The sequence below is a fragment of the Moschus berezovskii genome, chromosome 8 (assembly GCF_049115385.1).
Source record: "Moschus berezovskii isolate FMDL1 chromosome 8, NW_MosBer_1.0, whole genome shotgun sequence".
In the NCBI taxonomy this organism is placed as follows: domain Eukaryota; kingdom Metazoa; phylum Chordata; class Mammalia; order Artiodactyla; family Moschidae; genus Moschus; species Moschus berezovskii.
In genome coordinates, this window is record NC_142467.1 from 14,469,361 (window position 1) to 14,496,441 (window position 27,081).

The window sequence follows — 27,081 nt, forward strand, 5'->3', positions numbered from 1 at the left end:
CACCACTGCCTGGCCAAGGGAGCCCCCAGGATTAAAGTGAGTAACACTTTAATTACTCTACATCCCTAAACCCAAACTGTTTAAAACTTTTTTTTGACATAACTTGTTTTACATCTACTCATCTGATTTCAGTCACTCCTAAGAGTCTTTTCATCCTGGGATTTATGTCTATATGTTCCCTCCCCAAATTAGCATCTTCTCAAATCACCCTAATCAAACAGCCCTGAGGCAGAAGTGCCCTTGGCGGGCTGCCACAGGGCCTTCAGTGGTGGACCCCCAGGGTCCTGCCAGGACCACCGTTTCCTCGAGATGCTGTGACCCCTCGCACCCTGCTGCAATCCAAGTTCCCCTTCCCCCCAGTACATTACTTGGTCCTGGAGGACAAGGGCAGCTTCTCCCGCTCCCTTGCCTTCGCCTTCGTAAAGCCTTTCACGCCATATGGCGTCCGGCGAGTCCTCAAAGAAGGTTGATGATAGAAACTGGCCCATTGGGGACTGGGCAGTCCCAGACTCCAGGAAAGTTGCTGGGAGTGACCGAGACCCACCTTCCCCTGGAGACCGGAACAGGAAGTGACAGCAGAGGCCACAGCATTGTGACAGCGACGGCCGCCAGGTCCCACCTGAGCTAGGAGACGGGCGCTCCGGAGGGTCTCCCCACCACTGCCTGGCCAAGGGTGCCCCCAGGACACCCCTCTGCATCTCCTCCTCTTTTCCCCCCGAGAGGACTCCTCAACAATCTCTTAAAAATGGAAACATAACATGAAAACTCTCTTCTATCAAAGACAAGCAACTCCCTACCTCCATACTCTAAACATGCATTCGTTCTAGCTATACAGCAATTATTGCTTGATTTTATTCCAACTGACGACAAGCTTTCAACACTTTTCCCCAGAGTTATACAAAGGATCTCCCACCCCCGTCTGCAGCTATCTCCCCTCTTTCTTTATAAAGAGAAGCACCTAGAACCCTTCTGAAAATACAAATTTCCAATTTCGATACGAGCAGACAAGCCTGTTTCTCGCCAGGCCACCACCTCTATGTTACCTTGTTTAGCCAGGTGTCACTTAAGAATTGGCAAAGGAGACTAGTCGTTCATTGGAAGTATTAAAATTCTAGATGGTTTATAAGACGAACACTCAAATATCCTGCCTGGCTGCTAACTCCCCAGCAATAAAATACCTGAATTAGACTCTGAAAGTAAGGCAGAACAAAGCACACTTCATTTGAGGTCTCTACTAAAAACAAAAGTGGTGCAAAAGTTCTAAACATGTGTTGGGTATTAGTTTCGTAACCTCGTGAGCTGCAGACTAACAGGCTTTGTACGTGAACCCCCAGGTCAGTACCTCATCGACCTCCTTAATGGAGCTGGGGTCGAGCTCTGGCTCCGGCTTCCGGGTGCCCAGGGAGACCGACAGGGCCTCCAGGGCCTGCTCAGTCATGGCGTCCTGCGGAGAAGCAAAGAATTCTGTACGTGAAAAAAGAGACGGTCTCAACCTCGACAAGCCACCTACTTCTTTGTGATATTCACATTTTGTCAGTAAATCTCTAAGAATGAACTGTGGCTTGAGGAAGGACTCTAGGAAGGCAGTTTTACTTGAAACCCAGCAAAAAAAGGGAAAGAAATGAGAACTTACCGGTGAGAGGAAACATGGGGGAGGACCCGTTGGCACAGTAACGGTACTCCGGGGGTACACGTCCCCTCTTAGCAAGCAAGAGGTGCACGCAGAGTAACGATTGTAAAATACTTGCATCAAAGTACTGTTTTTCTTTTTCTAAACATAGATTCCTTGAAAATGACTCTGACAACCCTGTCCTTTAACACAGAGGAGCCCAGGGCTTCACCTCTTAGCAAGTGAGAGGTGCAAATAGAGTAATAATTGTAAAATACTCGTATCAAAGTACTGTTTTTCTTTTTCTAAACAAGGTCCATTAAAATGACTCTGACAACCCTGTCCTTCAACCCAGTGAAGTCCAGGAAGCATGGGGCCCTGAAGTGGCTCATAGCTGTAGGAATTCCCACTCCCAGGTGTGTGGTGCTCTCTGTTCCTCCAGATAAAAAATAAACCGGCCACTCCACGAGCCAGAGGCAGAGCAGCGCCCACAGAAAACTCCTCCCTGCAGTATCTGGGCGATCTGCAGACAGGGCAGGTCTTCTCATCCAGCCCAGAGCTGCAGGGCCGCCTTTCAGGATTCCTGAGAATCAGGTTATAGCTGACTGTGGTCAAGGTGGACAGAGTAGCTGCAGCAACGCTCCCCTTGAGGGTCACAGGACTCCAGGCCCTTCAGAAAATCAAGCCAAAGATCTGATGTCTCCAGAGAGCTGTGTCTCTGGGGTCCTGCCCTTCTGTGTAAAGTAACGGTGCGACAGTCTTCTCCCACAACCAAGGGAGATCAGATCAGATCAGTCGCTCAGTCGTGTCCGACTCTCCGCGACCCCATGAACCACAGCACGCCAGGCCTCCCTGTCCATCACCAACTCCCGGAGTTCACTCAAACTCATGTCCACAGAGTCGGTGATGCCATCCAGCCATCTCATTCTCCGTCGTCCCCTTCTCCTCCTGCCCCCAACCTTTCCCAGCATCAGAGTCTTTTCCAGTGAGTCAACTCGTCGCATGAGGTGGCCAAAGTATTGCAGTTTCAGCTTTAGCATCAGTCCCTCCAATGAACATCCAGGATTGATCTCCTTTAGAATGGACTGGTTGGATCTCCTTGCAGTATAAGGGACTCTCAAGAGTCTTCTCCAACACCACAGTTCAAAAGCATCGATTCTTCGGCGATCAGCTTTCTTCACAGTCCAACTCTCACATCCATACATGACCACGGGAAAAACCATTGCCTTGACTAGACGGAACTTGGTTGGCAAAGTAATGTCTCTGCTTTTTAATATACTATCAAGGTTGGTCATAACTTTCCTTCCAAGGAGCAAGCGTCTTTTAATTTCATGGCTGCAATCAGCATCTGCAGTGATTTTGGAGCCCAAAAAAATAAAGTCTGACACTGTTTCCACTGTTTTTCCATCTATTTCCCATGAAGTGATGGGACCAGATGCCATGATCTTTGTTTTCTGAATGTTGAGCTTCAAGCCAACCTTTTCACTCTCCTCTTTCACTTTCATCAAGAGGCTTTTGAGTTCCTCTTCACTTTCTGCCATAAGGGTGGTGTCATCTGCATATCTGAGGTTATTGATATTTCTCCCAGCAATCTTGATTCCAGCTTGTGCTTCTTCCAGCCCAGCGTTCCTCATGATGTACTCTGCATAGAAGTTAAATAAGCAAGGTGACAATATACAACCTTGACGTACACCTTTTCCTATTTGGAACCAGTCTGTTGTTCCATGTCCAGTTCTAACTGTTGCTTCCTGACCTGCATACAGGTTTCTCAAGAGGCAGGTCAGGTGGTCTGGGATTCCCATCTCTTTCAGAATGTTCCACAGTTTATTGTGATCGACACAGTCAAAGGCTTTGGCATAGTCAATGAAGCAGAAATAGATGTTTTTCTAAAACTCTCTTGCTTTCTCCATGATCCAGCGGATGTTGGCAATTTGATCTCTGGTGCCTCTGCCTTTTCTAAAACCTGCTTGAACATCTGGGAGTTCACGGTTTACATACTGCTGAAGCCTGGCTTGGAGAATTTTGAGCATGACTTTACTAGCGTGTGAGATGAGTGCAACTGTGCGGTAGTTAGAGCATTCTTTGGCATTGCCTTTCTTTGGGATTGGAATGAAGACTGACCTCTTCCAGTCCTGTGGCCACTGCTGAGTTTTCCAAATCTGCTGGCATATTGAGTGCAGCACTTTCACAGCATCATCTTTCAAGACTTGAAATAGCTCAACTGGAATTCCATCACCTCCACTAGCTTTGTTCGTAGTGATGCTTTCTAAGGCCCACTGGACTTCACATTCCAAGATGTCTGGCTCTAGGTCAGTGATCACATTATCGTGACTATCTTGGTCGTGAAGATCTTTTTTGTACAATTCTTCTGTGTATTCCTGCCACAACCAAGGCACGTGTGCCAAAATCACCCATAAGCATCTGTAGAAATAGAGAAGGCCTGCCTGACCAATATAAGCCTGACTGGTTTCACTATGCCACGCAGGCCTGAGGGGAACAAAGGAGGTCTATGGGTATCATGCACTATTGGGATGTCCCGCAGTCAGCAGGATCAGCCTCAGGAAAGCAAACTGCTGTCCAAGGGGACCATGCTGAAGTTCAAAGAAGTAATTATTGATACCTCTTCCACTTTCCTTTTTTTCTCTTGGGGTGGAGCAACACTTCTGATTACCCCAGCTGACTGAGCTTTTAAAGCCTCTTCTGTAGATTTCTGAAAAATAAAAGACAAAAGAAAGTTTGACTGGTAGATGAGGGAAACGTATTAACCAAATGGCAAGAACCAGAAGTAAAAAGTTGGCCTCTTGGGGCTTCTCTGGTGGCCAGTGGCTAAGAGGCTGCCTTGCAATGCAGGGGACATGGGTTCGATCCCTGGTCAGGGAAGATCCCACATGCCGTGGAGCAACAAAGCCCGTGCGCCACGACCACCGAGCCTGTGCTCTAGAGCCCTCGAGCCACAACGACTGAAGCCTGTGTACCTAGAGCCCTGGCTCTGCAACAGGAGAAGCCCCCTGCAGAAGCCTGCACATGGCAACTACAGAGCAGCCCTCGCTTGCCCCAACTAGAGAAAGCCCCAACGCAGCAATGAAGACAGTGGAGTCAAAAATAAAGTTAAAAAAAAAAAAAAAAGTTGTTGTCTCAAAGTGGGAGGTAGTGTCTAACAAGTTTCCCTAAGTGCATTAAAAACAATACCTCTTTCTCAGTTTTCTTCGCATCAGCTGTAGGGGAACTGCAGGTGAAGTCTGATGACAAGGCATCGATGGCGTCATTGGGCCCCAGGGGTTTCTAAAGAAACAGGCAGCATGACAGGTCACGCATGGGAATCATTCAAGTGACAGAACACATTATAAACCCAGCAAGTGATGAATGCACTCATGCAATTCTTTGACTACCAAAGGAGATACTTAACGAAATAACTCAGATGAAGGCCTATGTTTGGGAGGAAATTGGAAGCTCAATGAATATTATTTTTCTGTTTCTCTCAATATACTTGTTACTATGTTGGTAGGATACTCTCATCCTATTTTTAATAATATTTATTCTGTCCTAAAACTTTCTTGCCCCATTCTTCTTTCCCTCAAGAAAAACTAATTAGGAAATAAACAAGCACTGAAATGACCCCCATCCCCACCCTCTTCCTCTGAATAGATGGAAACGTCATCTGATTTAGAGATCACTATAGTCATAATCCAAAACTACAGAATTGATAACTATTCCCCCAACCAAAGATATGAAAAATGTTAAATCTGATCTTGGAAGACATTTATGTAAACTCACCGAGGAGTCTGGAGGAGGCCCTGCGATCCCTTCTTCTTTCTGAAACAAATATTAGTTTGATGGTGCTGAGAAGGCAAGATTAATCCTTACAGTCAGCAAAATGCATAACTCAGTGAATGCGATGGGCTGAAATGCATCCTCCCCAAACTCACATGTTGAAGTCCCATCCCCCAAAATCTCAGAATAGGACTCTATTTGAAGATGGGGCCCTTCAGTTCAGTTCAGTCGCTCAGTTGTGTCTGACTCTTGGCGACCCCATGAACTGCAGCACGCCAGGCCTCCCTGTCCATCACCAACTCCCAGAGTCCACCCAAACCCCTGTCCATCGAGTCAGTGATGCCATCCAGCCATCTCATCCTCTTTTGTCCCCTTCTCCTCCTGCCCTCAATCTTTCCCAGCATCAGGGTCTTTTCCAATGAGTCAGCTCTTCGCATCAGGTGGCCAAAGTATTGGAGTTTCAGCTTCAACATCAGTCCTTCCAGTGAACACCCAGGACTGATCTTCTTTAGGATGGACTGGTTGGATCTCCTTGCAGTCCAAGGGACTCTTAAGAGTCTTCTCCAACACCACAGTTCAAAAGCATCAATTCTTCGGTGCTCAGCTTTCTTTATAGTCCAACTCTCACGTCCATACATGACCACTGGAAAAACCATAGCCTTGACTAGATGGACCTTTGTTGACAAAGTGATGTCTCTGATTTTTAATATGCTGTCTAGGTTGGTCATAACTTGCCTTCCAAGGAGTAAGCATCTTTTAATTTCATGGCTGCAATCACCATCTGCAGTGATTTTGGAGCCCAGAAAAATAAAGTCAGCCACCCATCTATTTGCCATGAAGTGGTATTTAATTTAATTACAGAGGTAATTAAGGTGAAATGACAACATTAAGATGGGTCTTATTTCAATATGACCAGTGTTCCTATAAAAGGGAGAAGTGACCCAAAGATCCACATAGAGAAAAGACGACATGCAGACATGTACGCATGGAAAGAAGCCATAGAATTATTACACAGAGGCACCTACATGTGGAGACCACGCAGAGGGGCCTGAAACAGAACCAACTCTGCCCACATCTCGACTCCAGTCTTTGAGCCCCCAGAACTGTGAGACAGTAAGTTTCTGTTGTTTAAGCCATCCAATCTGTAACACTCTGACATGGCAGCCCCATCAAACTAATACGGTGAGCTTCAGAGTAATGACAGTTTCACAAGCCCATTGTTTTATTTAAGTTAAAATAATTGGATATATTAATGTGATAAAAATTATAATTCCAAAGAGAAAACAATAAGGTGTAAATGAGTAACTGTCTAACTTACATTCAAAAGTTCCCTATATTTTGGAGGAAGTGTGACTTCTCTTTTACCCAGTTCCTCTATGTAGGTAGAACTCATTGGATCCTAGGGGAAAAAAAAGTATGTATAGGGATTTTAGCTGAGAATGTTGTATACATAACTCTTAAATCAAAGTATTATTGCATTATTAACTTACGGAACTATTGAGATTAAATACAAATCATTAAGAAGCCAGCATTTTATGCAACTCTGAAATTTTATGTTTCTACAGATACTTGCCCATATTTAATTGGCTTAACCCATAAATAATGCTATAAAATATTCAAACCAATATATTAAATTTGATTTCTATATAAAATACATTTTATTTTTACATATTTTACATTATCTAATATTTCTATACCTACAAAAGAGCAGTTGATAACAGTGAATTTCTATATAACTCAACAGATCTAGTTATTTCTTATGGAATAAAAAAAAGTCAGAGTGATGTCTCTGTTTCACTCTCCAATCCAATTTTTCTTCCTTGTTTTCCAGAGATAGCCACCACCCCAAACTTTATCACATCCATCAGGATAAGGCTGAGTATATTTTAAAACAATTATTCCACATGTAGCATCCATAAACAATATACACCATTACTTTGCCTATTTTCAAGTGTTACATAAACGGTATCAGATCAAATTCTACTATCATTCTGCAATGTACTATTTTTTATTCAAAATTATGCTTTTGTAATGAAACCATATTGATACATGAACAAACCATTTTAACCACCATAAAGCATTCCACTTGTCATCATCTTGTTTCCTGTTGAATGAAATTATTTCCAAATGTTTCACCTGTTCTTATAACTCATTACACACTGGGCAAGGCCCCCTCCAGGGAATCTGTCTAGACGTGGAACTGCTGGTTAGAGGGAATGCTTATATTCATGTGTCATCCACAGACTCTGGGCCACGTGTCAGACTTTGACACTTCTGCCAATCAGGTAAGTGTGAAGTACCATCCTTCTGTGTTTTAGTATTATTTTCCTAATTACTAGGGAGACTTTCATGTGTCTACTGGTCAGATTTTCTCCTAATTTTATACTGGAATTTTTTATTCTCACTTTCAAAAATTCTTCATAAACTCTAGAAACAAGTCCTTTGTTGTGTCTATTGCAATATTTTCTTCCAATCTATGGAATGTCTTTCTTAATACAAAGAATATATAACTGCTTTTTATGAATCAGGAATAGAAATGAACTGAGGGTAGAAAATATCTAGAAATCAGAATTAGTTCAAGTCACAGGATGGAAATATCTGGAAACCATGAGGATGTAAACCTCAAAGACAGAAAATAAATCTTTGTGACTCAACAGAGTACAGCCCAGCTGTAGTCTCAGAAGAAAGACAGTGTTTGCTGATCAACACAACTTGCAGAGCTTCCTGGGACAGTTTCCAACCACAACACTCATGTTCATTTGCTGTCACTGACACTAACAACATCCTGTTTCTCTTCAAGTGACAGAACACCGTGCATCCTTGCGTGCATCAGGCCCATGACCTCCTAGCCCTCTTACTCACTAGGTATGAATCTTTAGAGACATCAAGGTCACGTACCAAAACTTCTGGTCCAGTATATGTGGTGTTATCTTCTTTCGTCTCTTCAGGTTGTCCTAAAGTGTCTATTAAGTCATCCAGAGCAGTATCCATGTCTGACTGGAAAACAGAGCAGATACGTAAATGCTACTTGCTACACACCCTTCACTTCGACATTTTAACTACCAAAAGAAATTCTATGTAGAAAAATGCCAAACACCAAAAGTTCTTCTGCGGTCAAAATGGTTAAAATCTGGTCTGTAATAGAACTTATTAAAGTCCCAGAGTACAGACTCTAGGTTGGCAAGATGGAAAGCCACATTCAAGCAAGAATCACAATTTCAGTAAGTCTAAAGGCATTAACTAGGTGAACAAGCGTATGGTTCATCACGGCTGCCAGACCACTGTACTGATAATCAAAAGAAAAATGAACAAAATACAAAGAATGATGACCATGTTGATATAGGAAAGAGGGAAAATGCTTGGTATTTTTTATCAGTTGTTTCCATCTCTTCCAAATAAAATGTATCTCAAAAATGGATTGCCCTGTGTTTTTTTATTCATTTGTGGTTTTCTGATCACTTGCTCGTCTGAAGATGTTTACAAATAGAAATTTCCTGAAAGGGATGTTAAATTTATAAGAAGTGACAGTTTATTCTGTTGATATGGGCTTAAAATGGTAAAATGAAAGAAGCAGTGACTCCATCCTATTTTTGAGGTTAAGAATCACACATTGTGGGACTTCCCCTGTAGTCCAATGGTTAAGATTCTGCACTTCCACTGCAGGGGCCATTGCAAAGCAAGGGTTCTATTCCTGGTGGGGGAAGTTCCACATGTCTCACAGTGTGGCCAAATAAAACAACTTATTATTTTTTTTTTTAATGATTCATTGTGAAGACTAAGCTGCTTTTAAAGGGAAAAATAACAAGTTGAGGAAAGACCCTTTACTATTTAATTCAGCTTAAAAATGATCGCTTACATTTTCTTTTTTTTGCAACTACCATATATCTATTACAACTTCAGGAACTCACCAGACTGTGTAATAGAATCTGGGGCCTGTTAGCTTTGGGCTGATTCAATTGGAAATTTCAGAATAAAGAAGTGCCTGGCATTCTTTAGATTTCTTTAACCCTCTGTTTAAAGAAAGTACATTTGCAGGAGGGAAACGAATGTAAACTCCTTGATATATAACTGGAGTTTTCAGAACAGAGGGTTACAATATAAAGTGTTACAAATATACATGAAAAAAAAAAATCACACTTCCAACCCAGTTACATTAGCTTCAAACAACAATTCATTAAAAAGGTCCTTTAAGTTACCCTCACCTCATATTGTTTGCCCTCAAGAAATCAGATCACGAAAAACACAGAGACTGTGAATAAATACCTATGCAAAAATGCACGGTTGTCTTCATACCTTTCCAGATGGTTTACTTGGTTTGGATTCAACCGGTTCGGCCGACATTAATGATTTATTTTCTTTATTCTGGTGGGGGTTGAGAAACAGATAAACACTCCTCATATACTTTCATCAAGTTCAATAATATTACATACTTTAAAATGAATACATTATAACACAAATAATATTGGTCAGACACTGGACATCTGTTCTGTGCCAGACACTGTATCTGTTCTATACTTTTCAAAACAGCATCAGTAATAATAACAATAATATTAATCTCATTTAGTGATGCAGCGAACAAGGCTGAGAGAGGCTGAGTCACTTCTCAGGTCACTCAGTGAAGGACAGCACTAGGATTTGAATCCAGGTCTACCTATCTCTTCCTTGCTCTTGGCTGCCTCTCCCAGGACCCACAGCTAGTCTTTGCAACGCTCATGAATTCTTTCTTACAACAAGGCAGCCACTGTTCCTAGGTGCTGTTCTCGCAGTCTTCGTACCCACACATCAAGACCTCCACACCCCTTGTTTTGTCAAATCAGCACACACTCTTTCCTTCATTTCCGTGAAATGAATGCCCTTCCCACCACTGCTTCAGTTGCTCCGTCAGTAATTGCCAACAACTCTCTAATCTGCAATTTCCATGCCTTTACCCGGACATAATCTCCCCTCCGTTCCTCTGCCAAGCACCCGTCTCCTGACTCTCATCTCTCAGAGCACCATCCTGGTTCCATGCTGGCACATGTGGCCTCTGTTCTCTGCCCGCTCTGGCAAATCTTCTGCTTTGCCCCTTGCCCCGCATACTCTGTGTGTTTCTGCTGTGCTGCTGGGCCCAGGCAATCATTCTCTAGAGTCAGGGGCCAGATGCTTTCGGGGCCAGGCAGGAACTAAATGGCAAGGTTGTTGGGCTGAAGACAATGGGAAGCTGTCTTATTTGAAGGTCTCTGAAATCTGGGCAGCAGAGCATGGAGGCGGAGCGAACAGGCTCAGACGGTCTGGGTTTGCACACCAGCCCACACACACACTGGCTGCAAGGGGCTGCAGACAGGTCACGTCTCCTTCTGAACCTCTGTTTCCTCGTGTGTGAGAACCAGGGCAGTCACTGCACCTAGTTGTGAGGGTTCAACTAACTGATCGATCACAGTGTGAAAGCTGGTGGTTGGGCACATGCGAAGCTCTTCCGAAGTGCTACATAAGCAGCTGCTGTGATTGTTGTATTGAAGATACTGTGGAGGCACCAGGGTGAACCCAAGTCCTGGCAACTGAAGTCAGTTCCTCGACTCATCCACAGCCTCGCGCAGGAGTTCACCCGGGGTCACTCTCTCCCCAGCCTGCTTCTCCTTCTCCATCGTCACCCGGGCTCCAAAGCGATGCTCGAACCGGCTCTCTCTCTCGGGACACCTCAGAAACTTCAGTTCAGCCTGTCGGAAGGCAGGCATCCGTTTCCCGCCTCCACCAATTCCCCTGACCTCTGTCCACCCATCAGTGGTAACCGGGGCCACACTTAAGAAGATGCCCGCCTCACGGGCTCTGACTCTGTGCTGGCACAAACCTAGCCCAGGTGCCCGGCTCTCTTGTCTCACCTTAGGGTTGCCAACCTAGTCCATTCAGACGCTGAGGCCCCAGGGCATCTGAGATTTTACTGCCGCCCATCATTTGCTAAAACCTGAAGCTTGCACCTCTGCCACGCCTCCTGCACTGCTCCCCACTCACTGATTCTATCCGAGCTCTAACTCAGGCTGACTTTGGACTCCCCGGAACAGCCCCTGACCAGCCTCCCTCCTTCCAATCTCTACTCCGTCTCATCGTGGCCACTGTGGTCGCTTAATCCTCCAGAGCCTGGCTTTAACCCCATCGCATCGCTCCGTCTGCTCTCTGATCCCCAGTGTTTACCTGCTGCCAGCTGTTATCACTGCCACGGGGATGAGTGCATCTCGGCGTGCTCCTCAGCAGCGCCTCGACCTGTCTTTCTGGTCTGAGACTCCCACTCACGTCTCCTGTGTTTCACCCACACTGGAATGCCCTTTGCACTCAGATCACACTTCTATTTTTCTCTCTTATTATGTTTGCAAGCCTGCAATCCCAGCTTCCCTTTCACGACTTACTCAGATCGTATCCACTCAAAGTCCTCCTGGGTTCTCCAAATCAGACAGAATCCCTGTCTCCACAAACAGCTCCCTGCGGGGTTCTGTTTCAATCTGCCTGAATGCAGCCCCAGGCACACTAGAGCAGCCAGGGATACCCAGGTGGCTCAGTGGTAAAGAACTTGCCTGCCAACACAGGAGCTACAAGAGACTCGGGCTCGATTCCTGGGTTGGGAAGAAGCCCTGGAGGAGGAAATGGCAATCCATTCCAGTATTCTTGCCTGGAGAATCCCCATGGACAGAGGAGCCTGGTGGGCTACAGTCCGTGGGGTCACAAAGAGTCGGACACGACTGAGCACAGCACATTCAAAAAAAGAGAGGCTGGCCTGCAGCTCAGTGTCCTGCAGAGTCAGACCACAATCCACAGTGCTTTACACACGGTGTGGACCGAAAAAGAAAAAGCAGGTTTCGTCAATCTCATTTTCTAGAAGACAAATTACAGGCAAAGAAAAGTGAAATAATTTGTTCCAAGCCCCAGAACAAGCCAATGCACAGCAGAATCCCATATAAACCTTGCCTGGCTTTACTGTTTGATTTTATAGATAACCCTGGCTAAATAATGTGTGGCATACATTTTCAAATTTTGAGTGCATTTTAAATCTTTTCCAAGAGATCCAATCCTCCGCCTTCAATCTATCCACTTTTCTATCTGTGGCATCTAAGTATCTCTCATCAACACAAGAGAGTGAGGTGTACCTGGGGGTAGGGAGGAGTTGTCTCAAGGTACATACAGGGGGTCTGCTGGGAAAAACAGAACAGTTTAAAATTTGAGTATTTCCACTTAAAGTTCATGTAAATTTTGCCATCATGGAGAAGGCAATGGCAAGCCACTCCAGTACTATTGCCTAGAAAATCTCATGGATGGAGGAGCCTGGTAGGCTGCAGTCCGTGGGGTCGCTAAGGGTCGGATACGACTGAGCGACTTCACTTTCACTTTTCACTTTCACACACTGGAGAAGGAAATGGCAACCCACTCCAGTGTTCTTGCCTGGAGAATCCCAGGGATGGGGGAGCCTGGTGGGCTTCCGTCTATGGGATCACACAGAGTCGGACACGACTGAAGTGACTTAGCAGCAGCAGCAGCAGCCATCTGGTATCTGCATTAGTTTGGAGAAAAATAAGCGTGCCTTTTCTTTCTCAAAATCTAAGAAAACCAGATGTTTCAGGGAGATGGGCCATACTTTTATCCTATGACTTTCCTTACCATCTAGCCTGCAGGGGGATAACAGTTCCCATTTTGAGAAGCAGGAAAATAAACATGTTACTTTTTTTTTTTTGCTTTCATTTCCATCTTATTGCTGCTGCAATTAGTTACCTGTGACTTTAAGAGAAATAAGTACTAGCCATTCTGGGATAAGATGACTTCCAAACTGATTACTAATGGACTGCTAACTCTGTATTGCTCTGAGTAGAAACAGCAGACCATTTCTTGTCTTACACTCTCAGGCTGGTCCCTTCAAAGGATCTAGGGAAGCTGCCCATAATTTGCCAGCATGGCACACATACTCCTGAGAGGGCTTGTGAGACCCCCTCAAAAACCTCCCCTATCAATTGATGTAGGTGCCGTGACCACACATGATTTACTTACTTCAAGAGGGTAGTGTTTATACGAAATGCTGAGAGTAATGCTAATTCAAATGGTCACAGCAGTTTTATGTGCTTCATTCCAAACCTATAAATCCTGCTGGCAGGGTCTGAGTCCACCTACATTTTAATTTCCTTGGTATTGACATGCGGCCTCACACATGGCAGGTGCTCAGTAACTGTGTACTGAATACAGGAATTTTAAATTCATTTTTGTTGTCTTGCTCTCTTCTCTATTCTTTAGACGCACGCTCCTCTTCATAAACTGCCACATACGACGTGCTCAGTTTTACCGAATGACCGGTTACTTGGGTATGACAGTGCTGGAATACTGAATGGTCAAACACAGGCCAACCCGGGGAGAACGGGTCTTCGCTGAGCGTCTGTTTCTCATAAACAGACCTGATGAGCATCAGGGCCCATGCACACGCGGTATCCTTCCCGTGTGCTCACCTTGTCAGCTGGTTCGGCAGATACCGCAGTGACAACAGCAGGAACAGCGCTCTTCCCACCGCCAGAAATCTTGTCCTGTGACTTGGTCTAAATGATCAACACAATTAAGTCAACGTTGAATGACCATTTTCAAGATCACACATTTCCAACGTTATGTTTGAATAATACAGAGCCTGTTTCCCCTCGTGGACATCTTGTAGAGAAACGGTCACTAGCTTCTGCTGGACATGACGCAAGGCGGGGCACACATCGCCAGACTCCAGAGCTTACAGAGGCCACGCAGGTAACATACACAGGTGAAGTGGGCCAGGGAGGCTCATACCAGGCTGTAAGGACTCAGTCAAGTACTGCCATGGGAGCCCACTGCTGCCAGCGAGTCCAGTTTTTCAAGAGAAGCTAGAAATTGGCATTTTATGTGAACTATTCTGACTGCAATTGTTAGCAGCTAATTAAAATTCATTTTGATTACGGTAAGCCAAATGAAATACACAAGTGGCTACAGTCGGTGGGCCACACAGCAATTCTGATACAAGATATATTGTTGTATACAAGATATATGGTTTTCCAAGAGCTCGCAACGAAAAAGTTCTTCTCATAGATGCTTATTCTTATATATGACTCCTGTTAGTTCTGGAAATACAGAATATATTTCTGATTTTTTGGATCTGTAAGTTGATGTCTCGAGTAAGAGCCACAAAACTCTAAGACCTCCAGGTAAGGAGCAGATCACGCAGGGCATCTGAATCCCCACAGCCCATGAGAGGGCTTCCCTCATAGCTCAGTTGGTAAATCATCTGCCTGCAGTGCGGGAGACCTGGGTTCGATTCCTGGGTCGGGAAGATACCCTAGAGAAGGAAATGGTGACCCATTCCAGTATTCTAGCCTGGAGAATCCCATGGACAGAGGAACCTGGGGGGGCCACAGTCCATGGGTTTGCAAGCATCAGACATGACCTGGCAACTAAACTGCCATGAGGAGAGGGGTGCAGAAGGCAGCCTCAACTCCCAGCTTCCCTTCTGTAAGACACCAGAGCCTGCTCCCTCAAGGTCACAACTGGACACTGCTGGGCAGTGACAGGGCATGACGGAACATCCCCCAGACCTGTCTGATGCCCTCCTCAGGCCTTACGTAGTCCCAGGTCTCCTCAAGATTACTTGCAACACCAGTAAAGTGATAGCACCAAATCTTGACTATACATTTGGCACAGCTCCAAAAAGTCACCTACACACATTAGGGTCGGTAGAGGATCTGTATCTTATTCCCTAGCTGACCTTAGTGTTCTCCCATCTATCCATCTGGTAAAGCATCTGCCTGCAATGCGGGAGACCTGGGTTCAAACCCTGGGTCAGAAAGATCCCCTGGAGAAGGCAATAGCAACCCACTCCAGCACTCTTGCCTGGAAAATTCCATGGAAAGAGGAACCTGGTAGGTTACAATCCATGGGGTCTCAAAGAGTTGGACATGATTGAGAGACTTCACTTTCTTTCATCTATCGGTCTGCTTTATTTACCTTTGGTTTTGTTGATTTCTCTGATGGTGGCTGCTCGCTTGGTTTGGAAACTGCTTTTTCCTTAGGAGCATGCTTGCTTCCTGTATCTGAGGAGTGCTTGGGTATGCTTTTTGGCTGAAAACACACAAACACCCCATGGGGTTAACAATATGACACATATTGCTACTTTCCTCTGAGGAGTAGAAAGCAATTCATAACAGTTATGTTTTATGTAGTTAATTGTGAGAATTTAAAATTAGTATGATATACATGTGACAAATTTCACTTTGGGTACAAAATTTGAAACAATGCAATTCCTTTCCTCCCAAATTCAGCAAGAATCACAGGAGTAAATTGCAATGCCTGCTGATGCCACACAGTGGTGCCATTCTAACAGAAAAGCAAATAACTGCCATTCTAGGTAGGACTTAAGTGTTGAAAGATGAGAGTTCAGAATTTTATCCTTCACAAAAATAAGGGAAAAAAATAAGAAAGGCTTCATCTTATGATATCAAATCCTAATAATGATCACTTACCTCTGCGTGTTCCTTTGACTTTACTTCTTGGGTTTTTTTCTCATGAACCACAGATGGCTGTCAATTTCAAAAGACAAAATTGCAATTACATTCTAGGCTATTGTTTTCGTATTTTGCAAATAAGTTCAGAAACAAAGATCCCAATTAGACCATTCTGCCTCTCTTGGGAAAGGCCCAGTGAGAGAATTGGCTGTTGATGTCTGGTTGATAATAATCCTACCAACAGTCTGAAAATGATAATTATTAAAAAAATAATGGAAAATGTAGTATTTTATCTGGAATGATTTTTCACATCAGTATGTATCTAAATTAAAGGCTGTTTTTCAAAATTCATGTAGATCATTTGGTAACTGCAAGTCCACCCACAGAAACATCAAAAAGATCAAAAAGATCACTCTGAACACTGAGTTGTTTATAGGGGGATCCTACTCTAGAAATTAATTAAAAAAAAAAAACTCCTTTCATAGGAGATGAACACTATATTTTTTTCAGTTAAATGGTTTACATGATCTTTTCTATGTTACAAGCAGAGAAGACAGGTAACACCAGAAACCCAATTCTCTTGAGGCTGGGTAACCAAAAACATTTAAACTTGGAATAGAAGACAACTTCCACCAGCTGGTGAATTATAGGAGGCTATGAAATTAGCATCCTCAGGGGCCACCAAGAGGTTTCACACAGAATCACAAAAGCTTCATCTTTTACCCAGATGACCCTGGCCCCCCTACCCCTGCCTGCACTTAAAGTACTCTAGCCTAAACCACGTTTGTGCTTTCCGACAGGAAACCTTGCGATCATATCTGAGTAACTGCTCAAGTGTGCTTGAGAGAAGTAACGCATAGCACCTTACAGGAAAGAGACACTTGCCCCACCTGCAGACATTCTGGGGTCCGTGTCCACACAGATGGGAATCGGCTTTCGGTCTAGACAGCCATGCATCAGGAAAGAAAGGGAAGCCGTTCCCAAGGGCAAGTGAGAGCTGCATCCTGAGCAACTGACAACTAGTCCACCAGCGGAGGTGGGACCACCAGGGTAAACCCAGGGCCTCTGAGCAGAGGCTGTCAGCTCTAAGTTATCCAGGTGCTGGGTTCAATAGACACCTTTACTCTCCACGTCGCATCATTAATCAGATACTCATGACCCTTTGTCTCTTGTCCTATGTTCCTGTGTTTTTTTTTCTTTTTAATTACTTCAGCTATAATGAAGACCCAGGTTTGAACAAAATGCTTTCTGTGTTCATTTATAAAATATTATTAATCTTAACAATATATATATATAGTTAACATTATAATTATTTTATATCCACACTATAGAATAATGTTCAAAAGGGTAATCCAAAATTAGCTCACTGACAATTTTTTTTTTACCATTCAGTAACCAGTGTAGAAAATTAGTTATTCATTATTATTTCAAAGAATCCCAATAATTCATTAGTTGAATTAGTAAATCATTTACCTTAGATGATTGTGGCTTCTTCTCAGGTTCTGTTTTTACAGCCTAAATGCAGAAGAAAGAAAAAGAAGGGACGGAAAAATAAACAGAGTTTATAAAGTTTATCACATATTTTCTTGAACTAAGGGAGCTAAAAGATAAGTTTTATGTATTTATAAATTTAAGTGTTGTGACTTAAAATTATTATGCTTTTCTTGGAGTTGTAACTGCTATTTATATGGCCATGCCACATGGCTTGTAGGATCCTGGTTCCCCAACCAGGGGTCAGATCTGTGTCCCCTCCAGGGGAAGCAGAGAGTCCTAACCACTGGACTGCCAGGGAATTCCCGGAATTGTAACTCTTTAGATAAATACTGAAGCACATCAATTAACAGTCTGCTGTTACGACTGAGATGGCAATCTGCATCTTACTTCTGCGTGTATTACAGATATGTAGAGGTTTATTACCATGAACACTGTAGCTAACACATAAATGAAAATAAAAGCCCTCATCCCTCAAAGCCACTAACACGATTGACCTCTTTATGAGTGGAATATTCAGCACGGGTTTCAGCTGATGAGGTAAAAGAACGGGATGCTGACAGTGTTGAGAACACAGGAAGCAGTGAAGTTTATTTTTAGTGCCAGACTGTGAGCGATGGGTAACTAAACCTACTAGAAGTCTGTGACGGGCCAAAGCGTTACAGAAGATGGTGGACTGAAATTATTAGCTTGTGCTAAGCAGCGGCAGTGACCATTAGTAAACATACGTGTCCCCTGGTACAATGAACCACATCACCTGTTTTTTGTGTCTTTTCTTGTTAGGAGGATGCGGTCCTTCCAGCTGTTTGCTGCCTGGATTAGCCTAATATAAGAGCACAGCCCCACGTGTGACTTTATTTTATCTGACAGTCAAGTAAGCAACACGAATTAACAGAGCTAAAGGTTTTATAAAAAGTTTTCTGAAATGCTATCTGCATAATATTACAACGGTTTGATCAAACAGCGCATAGATTCTTTGTTGCACAATAAAAATCTAGTGATCAAATCTAAAGTTTGAGGAATGCTTCTGAAGAGCTGGCTGTGATTCAGGTTCTTTAGTGGAGTATTTGACAATTTCACCCAGCCAAAAGTTACCTGTGTTAAAAAAGACAATTCCTTAAGTGCACACATCCCTTCTCCATACAGGGAGGAAATGAAAACAAGAATAAAACTTGATGAAATAGTTTATGAACTTCTCAAAAGAAGAGATTAAAAATGAAGCCTGATACTTCCTGCTATTTCTTTCCTTTTTATGTACTTGGTGGTATCAACATAAATTTCTATATTTAACTATGTTATCTGAAGGCACTGAGGCCAAAACTCCTCTTAATTTACCAGGTCTTATGCTTCAGTAATGAAGGTAAATGTGCTCTTCACATAACAAACCCTTTCAGGCCAGCACACATTGCTTTGGGAAGGAAACAAAGTTCATGAACAAAGAAACGTTTTTAAAATTTTAAATTTTGGATCCTTTCAAACTGGATCCTTGTTAATGAGTTTCTATACTTGCAACACTGCTTTTTCTAGTTTATGCAAATGTAATCTATTAAATGATTAACAAGGAAAATAAGCCAGCTGGTATTACAGTGGTTTGAGTCTATCAATAGCTTCTAATTTGTAATCTGGCATTACGGCAATATTTTGCATGGAAGAACTCTACAATACAATTAAGAATGCATAATCACAAGAATGTATAATCACAGAATCAAGCAGCTTCTAATGAAACATACATTTTAATCAGGAATCACTAACATCTCTTAAGTTTATTTTTGGTGGCGGTGAGGCTGATGAACATAATAACGATGACAGTAATAACTAACGCTTATTGATAGCCCCTCAGTATAAGGGACTGTTCTAAACTGTCTGAGTCCTCACAACATTCCCGTAAGAAAGGTATGGTGAGTATCATTATTATCATCACCACCATTTTCCCCATTTCATGACACAAAGAATCACTCTGAGAACATCTGAAACTAACACAACATTGCCAATCAACTGTACGCTAACATAAAATAAAACATTAAGTTTAAAATTAAGTTAGGAGGAGTTTTCCAATATCATAGCCAGTATGGAACCAGGAATAAAAGCCAAGCCATCGGGCTCCAGTGTCCACTCTACAGAATCTCGAAGGGATCTCCCCTGATTAACAATGAGCTGACCTTTCACCCTACACACAGCAGCATGACTAACAAGTGTCAGGACAAGAGAGGGAACTTAGCCCTAGATACACTGCCTCCAGAGCTAGACTGACTTTCATTTTAAAGGTGCCGAACATGACAAAGAGTTGATACAGGCTTTACCTAGGAGTAACACCTTTTCTCTAAAAGCTCAAAATATTTAGAGAAATATGCTCATACAATTTGCAAAAATCTCCAAGAGGAGGCTAGTATAAACGTTATAAGCTAAATATCAGAACTATACGAAGGGCGGTGGAGACAAGATGGTGGAGTGGCAGGACATGAGCTCTCACGAACACACTAAAATCACAACTGCTGAACAGCCACCAACAAAAATCAAACAGCAACCACAAAAAACTAAACATATATAGTAATCAAACTGGCAAAAATTAAAGACAAGGAGAAAATATTAAAAGCATCAAGGGAAAAACAACAAAGTGGGCATGAAGGGAACATACCCCAAAATAATAAAGGCCATAAACCTACAGCTAACAACACAGTCAACAGCGAAAAGCTGAAAGCAGTTCCTCTAATATCAGGAACACTACAAAGATGCCCACTCTTACCACGTTTATTAAACATAGTTTTGGATGTCTAAGATATGGCAATCGGAGAAGAAAAAGAAATAAAAAGAATACAAATGGGAAAAGAAGAACTAAAAATGCCCTTGTTTGCAGGTGACATGATACTATATGTAGAAAATCCAAAAGATGCTTCCAGAAAACTACTAGAGCTCAGCAAAGAATCTGGTAAAGTTGCAGGATACAAAATGAGCACAGAGAAAATGGTTGCATTTCAATACATCAACAATAAAAGATCAGGAGAAATTAAGCAAACGATCCCATTTACCATCACAACAAACAATAAAATACCTAGGAATAAACCTACTTCAAGAGGCAAAAGACCTGTACTCTGAAAACTGTCTAAGACGCTGATGAAAGAAGCTGAAGGTATCATAAACAAAAGGGAAGAAACACCTCGTTCTCAGACTGGAAGAGTCAGTATTGTCAAAATGACTATACCACCCAAAGCAATCTACAGACTCAATGCAATCTCTACAAAATAATGGCATTTTTCACAGACCGAGAACAAAAAATTTTAAAACCTGTATGGAGAAACAAAAGACCCCAAACAGCCAAAGCAATCTTGAAAAAGAAAAAATGGAGCTGGAGGAATCGGGCTCCCAGACTTCAGTCTACACTATAAAGCTACAGTCTTCAAATAACTATAAAAACAGAAATATATAAAAAGAGAAATACAAATCAATGGAATAGGATAGAAATTCTGGAAATAATTTCATGTACCTATGGTCAATTAATCTCAACAAAGGAGGCAAGACTATACCATGGAAAAAAGATAGTCTCCTCAAAAAGTGGTACCAGGAAAATTGGATAGCTACATGTAAAACAATTAAGCTAGAAAATTATGTAATATCATATACAAAATTAACTCAAAATGGGCTGGAGACCCAAATACAAGACCAGATACTTGTATAAAACACTCAGAGGAAAACATAGGCAGAACACATTTTGTCATAAATCACAGCAATATATTTTTGAATCCATCTCCCAGAAAAATGGGAGTAAAAATGAAAATAAAAAAATGGGGCCTAATTAAAAGCTTTCTTACATTAAAGAAAACCACAAACAAAATGAAAAGACAACCTACAGAATGGGAGAAAATGTTGGCTAATGAGGTGACTGACAGGGGATTAATATCCAAAATTTACAAATAGCTCATGCAACTCAATATTAAAAAAAAAGTTATAAAACGGAAAGACCTAAATAGCCATTTCTCTAAAGAAGACACACAAATGGGCCAAGAGGAACATCAAAAGATGTGCAACATCACTAAGTATTAAGAGAAATGCAAATGAAAACTAAAATGAGACATCACCTAACACCAGTCAGAATGGCTATCATCAAAAAGTCTACAAACAATAAATGCGAGAGAGGGTGTGAGAAAGGGAACCCTCCCATACTGTTGGTGGGAATGTTAAATTGGCACAGCCATGATGGAGAACAGTATGGAGGTTCCTTAGAAAACTAAACAAAGAACTACCATAAGATCCAGTAATCTAACTCCTGGGGATAGGTCCAGAGAAAACCATTGTTCAAAAGGATATGTGTATTCCAACGTTCACTGAAGCACTGTTTACAATAGCCAACACATGGAAGCAACCTATATGTCTATCAACAGATGAATGGATAAAAAGATATATATATATATATATGAATATTACTCAGCCATTATAAAGAATGAAATAATGCCATTTGGGACAGCATGGATAGACCTGGAGATTATTGGGCTGCTGCTGCTGCTAAGTCACTTCAGTCGTGTCCAACTCTGTGTGATCCCATAGACGGAAGCCCACCAGGCTCTCCCGTCCCTGGGATTCTCCAGGCAAGAACACTGGAGTGGGTTGCCATTTCCTTCTCCAATGTGTGAAAGTGAAAAGTGAAAGTGAAGTCGCTCAGTCTTGTCCGACCCTTAGCGACCCCACAGACTGCAGCCTACCAGGCTCCTCCATCCATGGGATTTTCTAGGCAACAGTACTGGAGTGGCTTGCCATTGCCTTCTCCGATTATTGGGCTAAGTGAACTAATTCAGACACAGAAAGACAAATATCATGATATCTCTTACACAAGTAAGTAAAGTCGCTCAGTCGTGTCCAACTCTTTGTGACCCCATGGACTGTAGGCTACTACGCTCCTCCGTCCATAGGATTTTCCAGGCAAGAGTACTGGAGTGGGTTGCCATTTCCTTCTCCAGAGGATCTTCCCAACCCAGGGATCGAACCCAGGTCTCCCGCATTGTAGGCAGACGCTTTACCGTCTGAGTGACCATGGAAGTCACATCTCTTACACGGAGAATCTTAAAAAAAATGATAAAAAGAACTTATTTACAAAACAGAAACAGAAAAGAAGCTTATGGTTATTAAAGGGGAAAGGAGTGGGGGATAAACTGGGAGTTTGGGATTGATATATACACACTAGTATTTAAAACAGATAACCAACAAGGATCTTCTGCATAGTGCAGGGAACTCTACTCAATATTCTGTAATAAATGGGAAAAGCATTCAGACCACAAACTAACACAACACCGTAAGTCAACCGTGGTGTGTGGGCTCAGTCGCTCAGTCACGTCTGACTTTTTGGGACCCCATGGACTGCAGCCCGCCAGGCTCCCCATCCCTCCTTATGGGATTATCCAGGCAAGAATACTAGTGGAGTGGTTTGCCATTTCCTCCTCCAGGGCATCTTCCTGACCCAGGGATCAAGCCTAGAGCTCCTGCATTGGCAGACAGATTCTTTACCACTGAGTCACCTGGGAAGCCTACTGCAATATAAAATAAAAATTAAAATTAATTAAAATTTTAAAAAATTAAAGAAGCACATGAAGGTAAGACAATTGTTGAGAACAGTGTGACTGAAATCCACCAAGGACAGAAAATTAAGGCCAAAAGCGGTTCTGAGTCACCCATTGGTGCATCTTATTTTTGTTCCTCCTTCTCTTCCCTCTCCTACTTTCCTCTCTCTCTCCCCTCAGTCCACTGCTGTAGGACTGCCAAGAATTCTCATGATTCACGCTCAGCAATGGCTGAAGCACTTGCTGACATTTACTCTGGAAAACAGGACACACTTCAAATAAGTATCGGCCCTTAAGCTGAGAGTCAGCAGGGATGAATTATAATGAGGCATTGTGTCAAATGTGAACCAAAATAATAAAAAAAAGGAAACCCCACATTTCTGGCTCTCCTTTTTATCTCCTTACTTTAATTTTCACTGACTCTAAGTTCAATGAGAATTTTTCGGAGGCAGGGGGTAAATGTTTTTTCTACAGTCTTAAGATCATTTTAAAGATCAGATTTTCTGGTACTTTTTGAGATTAAGCTTGGTATAAATAAGTAGTGACACCTAATAGGTGGTTAATCATGAATCAGATAACACGTATTTTGAAAAAAATTAGGAAATTAACTGCTAAATAAAAATATAACTTTATATTTAAAAGTAAAAATGAGTGCTAAATGACATTTAATAAGGGCTTAGAGTGTGACGGTGTGTTTCAAGATATTTGCAATCTCCTTTAAATACAGTTCAAGATGATGCCACAGGATTACTAAACAGTACTAAATTATGCCAGTATTAAATTATGGTATAGGATCCTACTTGGGACAGTAAAGTAACAAGGAAAACACAAAGCAAACGTTGGTAATTTTTTATGTTGGTAAAATATGTTGGCAATTTTAAACAAGGGCAATTTGATAACAATGGAGCTGGGGTAGCTCCTACAGACACTGAAGAATATTAGCTCTTAAGAATTAGGTGAGAGCATCTTGAAAAATGCTTCCTCTTTAATCTTCCATCCTAGAACATTCCCGAGAAACTCAGTTCGAGTCATGGTGAGTAGGTGAGAGGGTTTATGCCGCTCAGCTGACTGTTTAGAAATAGGCTTGTTATTCTATGTGGCAATCCCACTATAGGCCATTCTTTTATTTTTAATTCTGAAATTCCAAGAAATTATCAGAATACACCCCAAGAACTCAACAACAGTTTATCAATAAGATGGTGATCCACATGAAATATAACTTTATATTTATATAAAGTGACCCACTCAAATGTCAGAAAGAAACTTCAGAAAGCACCTGAAATAACCAGAATCTGTCACTTCTTTCTATGTTCATCTAGTGTAAACTTTCTCATTCTTGGATTTAGTTTTAAATGGTTAAGATAATAAAACCGCTTCAGTGAGAAATTAAGAATTCATATTTCTATCTAGATCCTGAGAAATGCACTTAGAGAAATTATTTTACAATTTAAAAAAACTCAAGTCTAGAACCAAAAGAACTCTCACTGACGACACTTTCCTAGATATTCTAAAAGGATGTATAAGTATATACACGGTGTTTGAAGCAAATACTGAAAGGAAAGCTGAGTTTTCAAAGACCCTCACTGATTAAGAAGAAAATGTTTACTTCCATAGCGTAAGTCTCCTAGGACACACATCCTGCCTGTCCAACTCTCTATTCGTTCTGCTTCACAAAATGAAGGGCATTCGCCCAAGTCGACCCGTGAAGACTCTCCATACCTTGGCTTCTGTGGGATTCATACTGGAAGGCTTGCTGGCTGAAGCAGAGGAAGTAGTCACCTAGAAAGAAAAGAAACAGGAAGTCTGATTCTAGTTCACCTACAACCTGCTTTGTGCTCCAGCTCCTTTTAACAATAGCAGTGTAGTAGTGTTAGTCACTCAATCGTGTCCGACTCTCTGCAACCTCATGAACGTAGCCTGCCAGGTTTCTCTGTCCATGGAATTCTCCAGGCAAGAATACTGGAGTAAGTTGCCATCCCCTTCTCCAGAGGATCTTCCCGACCCGGGGATCGAACGCGGGTCTCCTGCATTTCAGGCAGATTCTTTACCGAATGAGTCATGGTGGAAGTCCCTTTTAGCCATACCTGCGTTTAACTCTTTACCCTGGTTTTACCTCACCTAGAGTAACACTCCCATAAGAGTTCAGCACATGGTGTTGTCCAGTGGGAAAGAGCCTTTGTAATCACTCCAGATGGGTTCAAATTTTGGGTGTGCGACTTACTAGTCTTGGGCAAGCTACTTAAACTGTCTGATCTTTAGTTTCCCTTAATTTTTCTTCCATAGGAAATAAAGACCTTATAAGTCTATTGCTGCCTGGTAATTAAGTGCTCAATAACCTCAGATATGCAGATGACACCACCCTCAGGGCAGAAAGTGAAGAGGAACCAAAGAGCCTCTTGATGAAGGTGAAAGAGGAGAGTGAAAAAGCTGGCTTAAAACTCAACATTCAAAAAACTAAGATCATGGCATACAGTCCCATCATTTCATGGCACACAGATGGGAAAACAATGGAAACCATTACAGACTATTTTCTTGGGCTCCAAAATCACTGCAGATGGTGACTGCAGCCCTGAAATTAAAAGACACTTGCTCCTTGGAAGAAAAGCTATGACAAACCTAGACAGCGTAGTAAAGAGCAGAGACATTACTTTGCCAACAAAGGTCCATCTAGTCAAGGCTGTGGTTTTTCCAGTGGTCATGTATGGATGTGAGAGTTGGACTGTGAAGAAAGCTGATCGCTGAAGAATTGAAGCTTTTGAACTGTGGTGCTGGAGAAGACTCTTGAGAGTCCCTTGGACTGCAAGGATATCCAACCAGGCCATCCTAAAGGAAATTAGTACTGAATATTCATTGAAAGGACTGATGCTGAAGCTGAAAATCCAATCCTTTGGCCACTTGATGTGAAGAACTGATTCAATGGCAAAGCCCCTGATGCTGGAAAGATCGAAGGCAGGAGGAGAAGGGGATGACAGAGGATGAGATGGTTGGATGGCATCACTGACTCGATGGACAGGAGCGGGAGTGAACTCCGGGAGCTGGTGATGGACAAGAAGGCCCGGCGTGCTGCAGTCCGTGGGGTCGCAAAGAGTCAGACACAACCGAGTGACTGAACAACAAAATATCATTCTAATTTTTGTTTGCATTATTTTCAGAAGCAACATAACTTGGAAACTTAGAGAATTTTATTCAAATGTCAGCTTTCTCCATTACTAGCTCTGTGACTTTGGGTCTTAACTTTTCCAAATATATAAATTGGAGCCTATCCTATTTTTCAGGGTTGCATGTATCTGAGATAATATGGGTAAAATTGCCAGGGCATTGTTCCTAAGGTATTATACAAGACAGAAGAGTAGGCACAGCTGTGGGAAATAGACTCAGGTAGATCAGAAAAGTGAAAGAAAGTGAAAGTGAAGTCGCTCAGTCGTGTCTGACTCTTTGTGACCCCATGGACTGCAGCCCACCAGGCACCTCCCTCCATGGGATTCTCCTGGCAAGAGTACTGGAGTGGGTTGCCATTTCCTTCAAACAGATTCCTCCCTGGAGGGCAAAAGGTGATAAATGGACTGAAGTATTCAAGAAACCCCTTTCCTAGTGGTGTGGTATCAGTCCCTGCAATCTAATCACCCAAGCAGGGCGATGTGCATGGTAGTAAGAACTATGTACTCTAGTACTTAACTTGTATTACACTGGCTAATATTAAACACACAATTACTATCTTTGAGAATTCCAACTCAGGCTCATGTAAACCTCCTTAACATGTGAGTCCACTGGATTTTAGAGTCCAGGGGCTCCATCTGGCACAGCTGCCTTCTTAAGTAACTGGTTGTCTTTCTACCAACAGCACCCGGAGTCCCAGGCCTGAGGGCTGGCCTAGAGCCACTTCCAAGGCTGAGTCCCCAGGCAGGATGTGCCCATGCCTACTGGTCCCCAGCTCCCCTAGCTTGGACAAACCACTCTCAAGGTGACTGCATGAATCCACTGTAACCCACAGCCCATGAACATGATCACTTCTCCTGCTGACCTCACTTAATGTCGGACAGCGTGGTGCTTACAGTTAAATTGCCACAATTGACAGATCAAAGCCCAAAGCTTTATTATACTGATTTTTCAAACACAGTTATATAAACTTAATTATTCCTGAGCAGCCTTAGGCACCAATTGGGCACCCTCACTCCAAAGCACACACATACACACACAGACA

At 42.5% G+C, this 27,081-nt stretch overlaps 1 protein-coding gene across 8 annotated transcripts in view; it reads right to left on the bottom strand.

Annotated features, from left to right (window-relative positions):
* The window catches only part of CAST (calpastatin), a 125,299-nt gene that overhangs the window by 29,535 nt on the left and 68,683 nt on the right, over positions 1–27,081 (bottom strand). For 5 of the 8 annotated variants that reach the window (XM_055429450.2, XM_055429449.2, XM_055429448.2 and 2 more), the window contains 13 exons: positions 24,600–24,659; positions 18,092–18,157; positions 17,317–17,358; positions 15,862–15,918; positions 15,347–15,460; positions 13,837–13,923; positions 9,674–9,742; positions 8,279–8,377; positions 6,699–6,779; positions 5,384–5,422; positions 4,799–4,891; positions 4,230–4,319; positions 1,343–1,444 (listed from right to left, as the gene is read on the bottom strand). In XM_055429450.2, coding sequence (XP_055285425.2) covers positions 1,343–1,444; positions 4,230–4,319; positions 4,799–4,891; positions 5,384–5,422; positions 6,699–6,779; positions 8,279–8,377; positions 9,674–9,742; positions 13,837–13,923; positions 15,347–15,460; positions 15,862–15,918; positions 17,317–17,358; positions 18,092–18,157; positions 24,600–24,659 — 999 coding nt within the window. The remainder of the gene's footprint in view (positions 1–1,342; positions 1,445–4,229; positions 4,320–4,798; positions 4,892–5,383; positions 5,423–6,698; positions 6,780–8,278; positions 8,378–9,673; positions 9,743–13,836; positions 13,924–15,346; positions 15,461–15,861; positions 15,919–17,316; positions 17,359–18,091; positions 18,158–24,599; positions 24,660–27,081) is intronic. The other 3 variants (XM_055429453.2, XM_055429452.2, XM_055429455.2) reach the window with 1 other exon arrangement.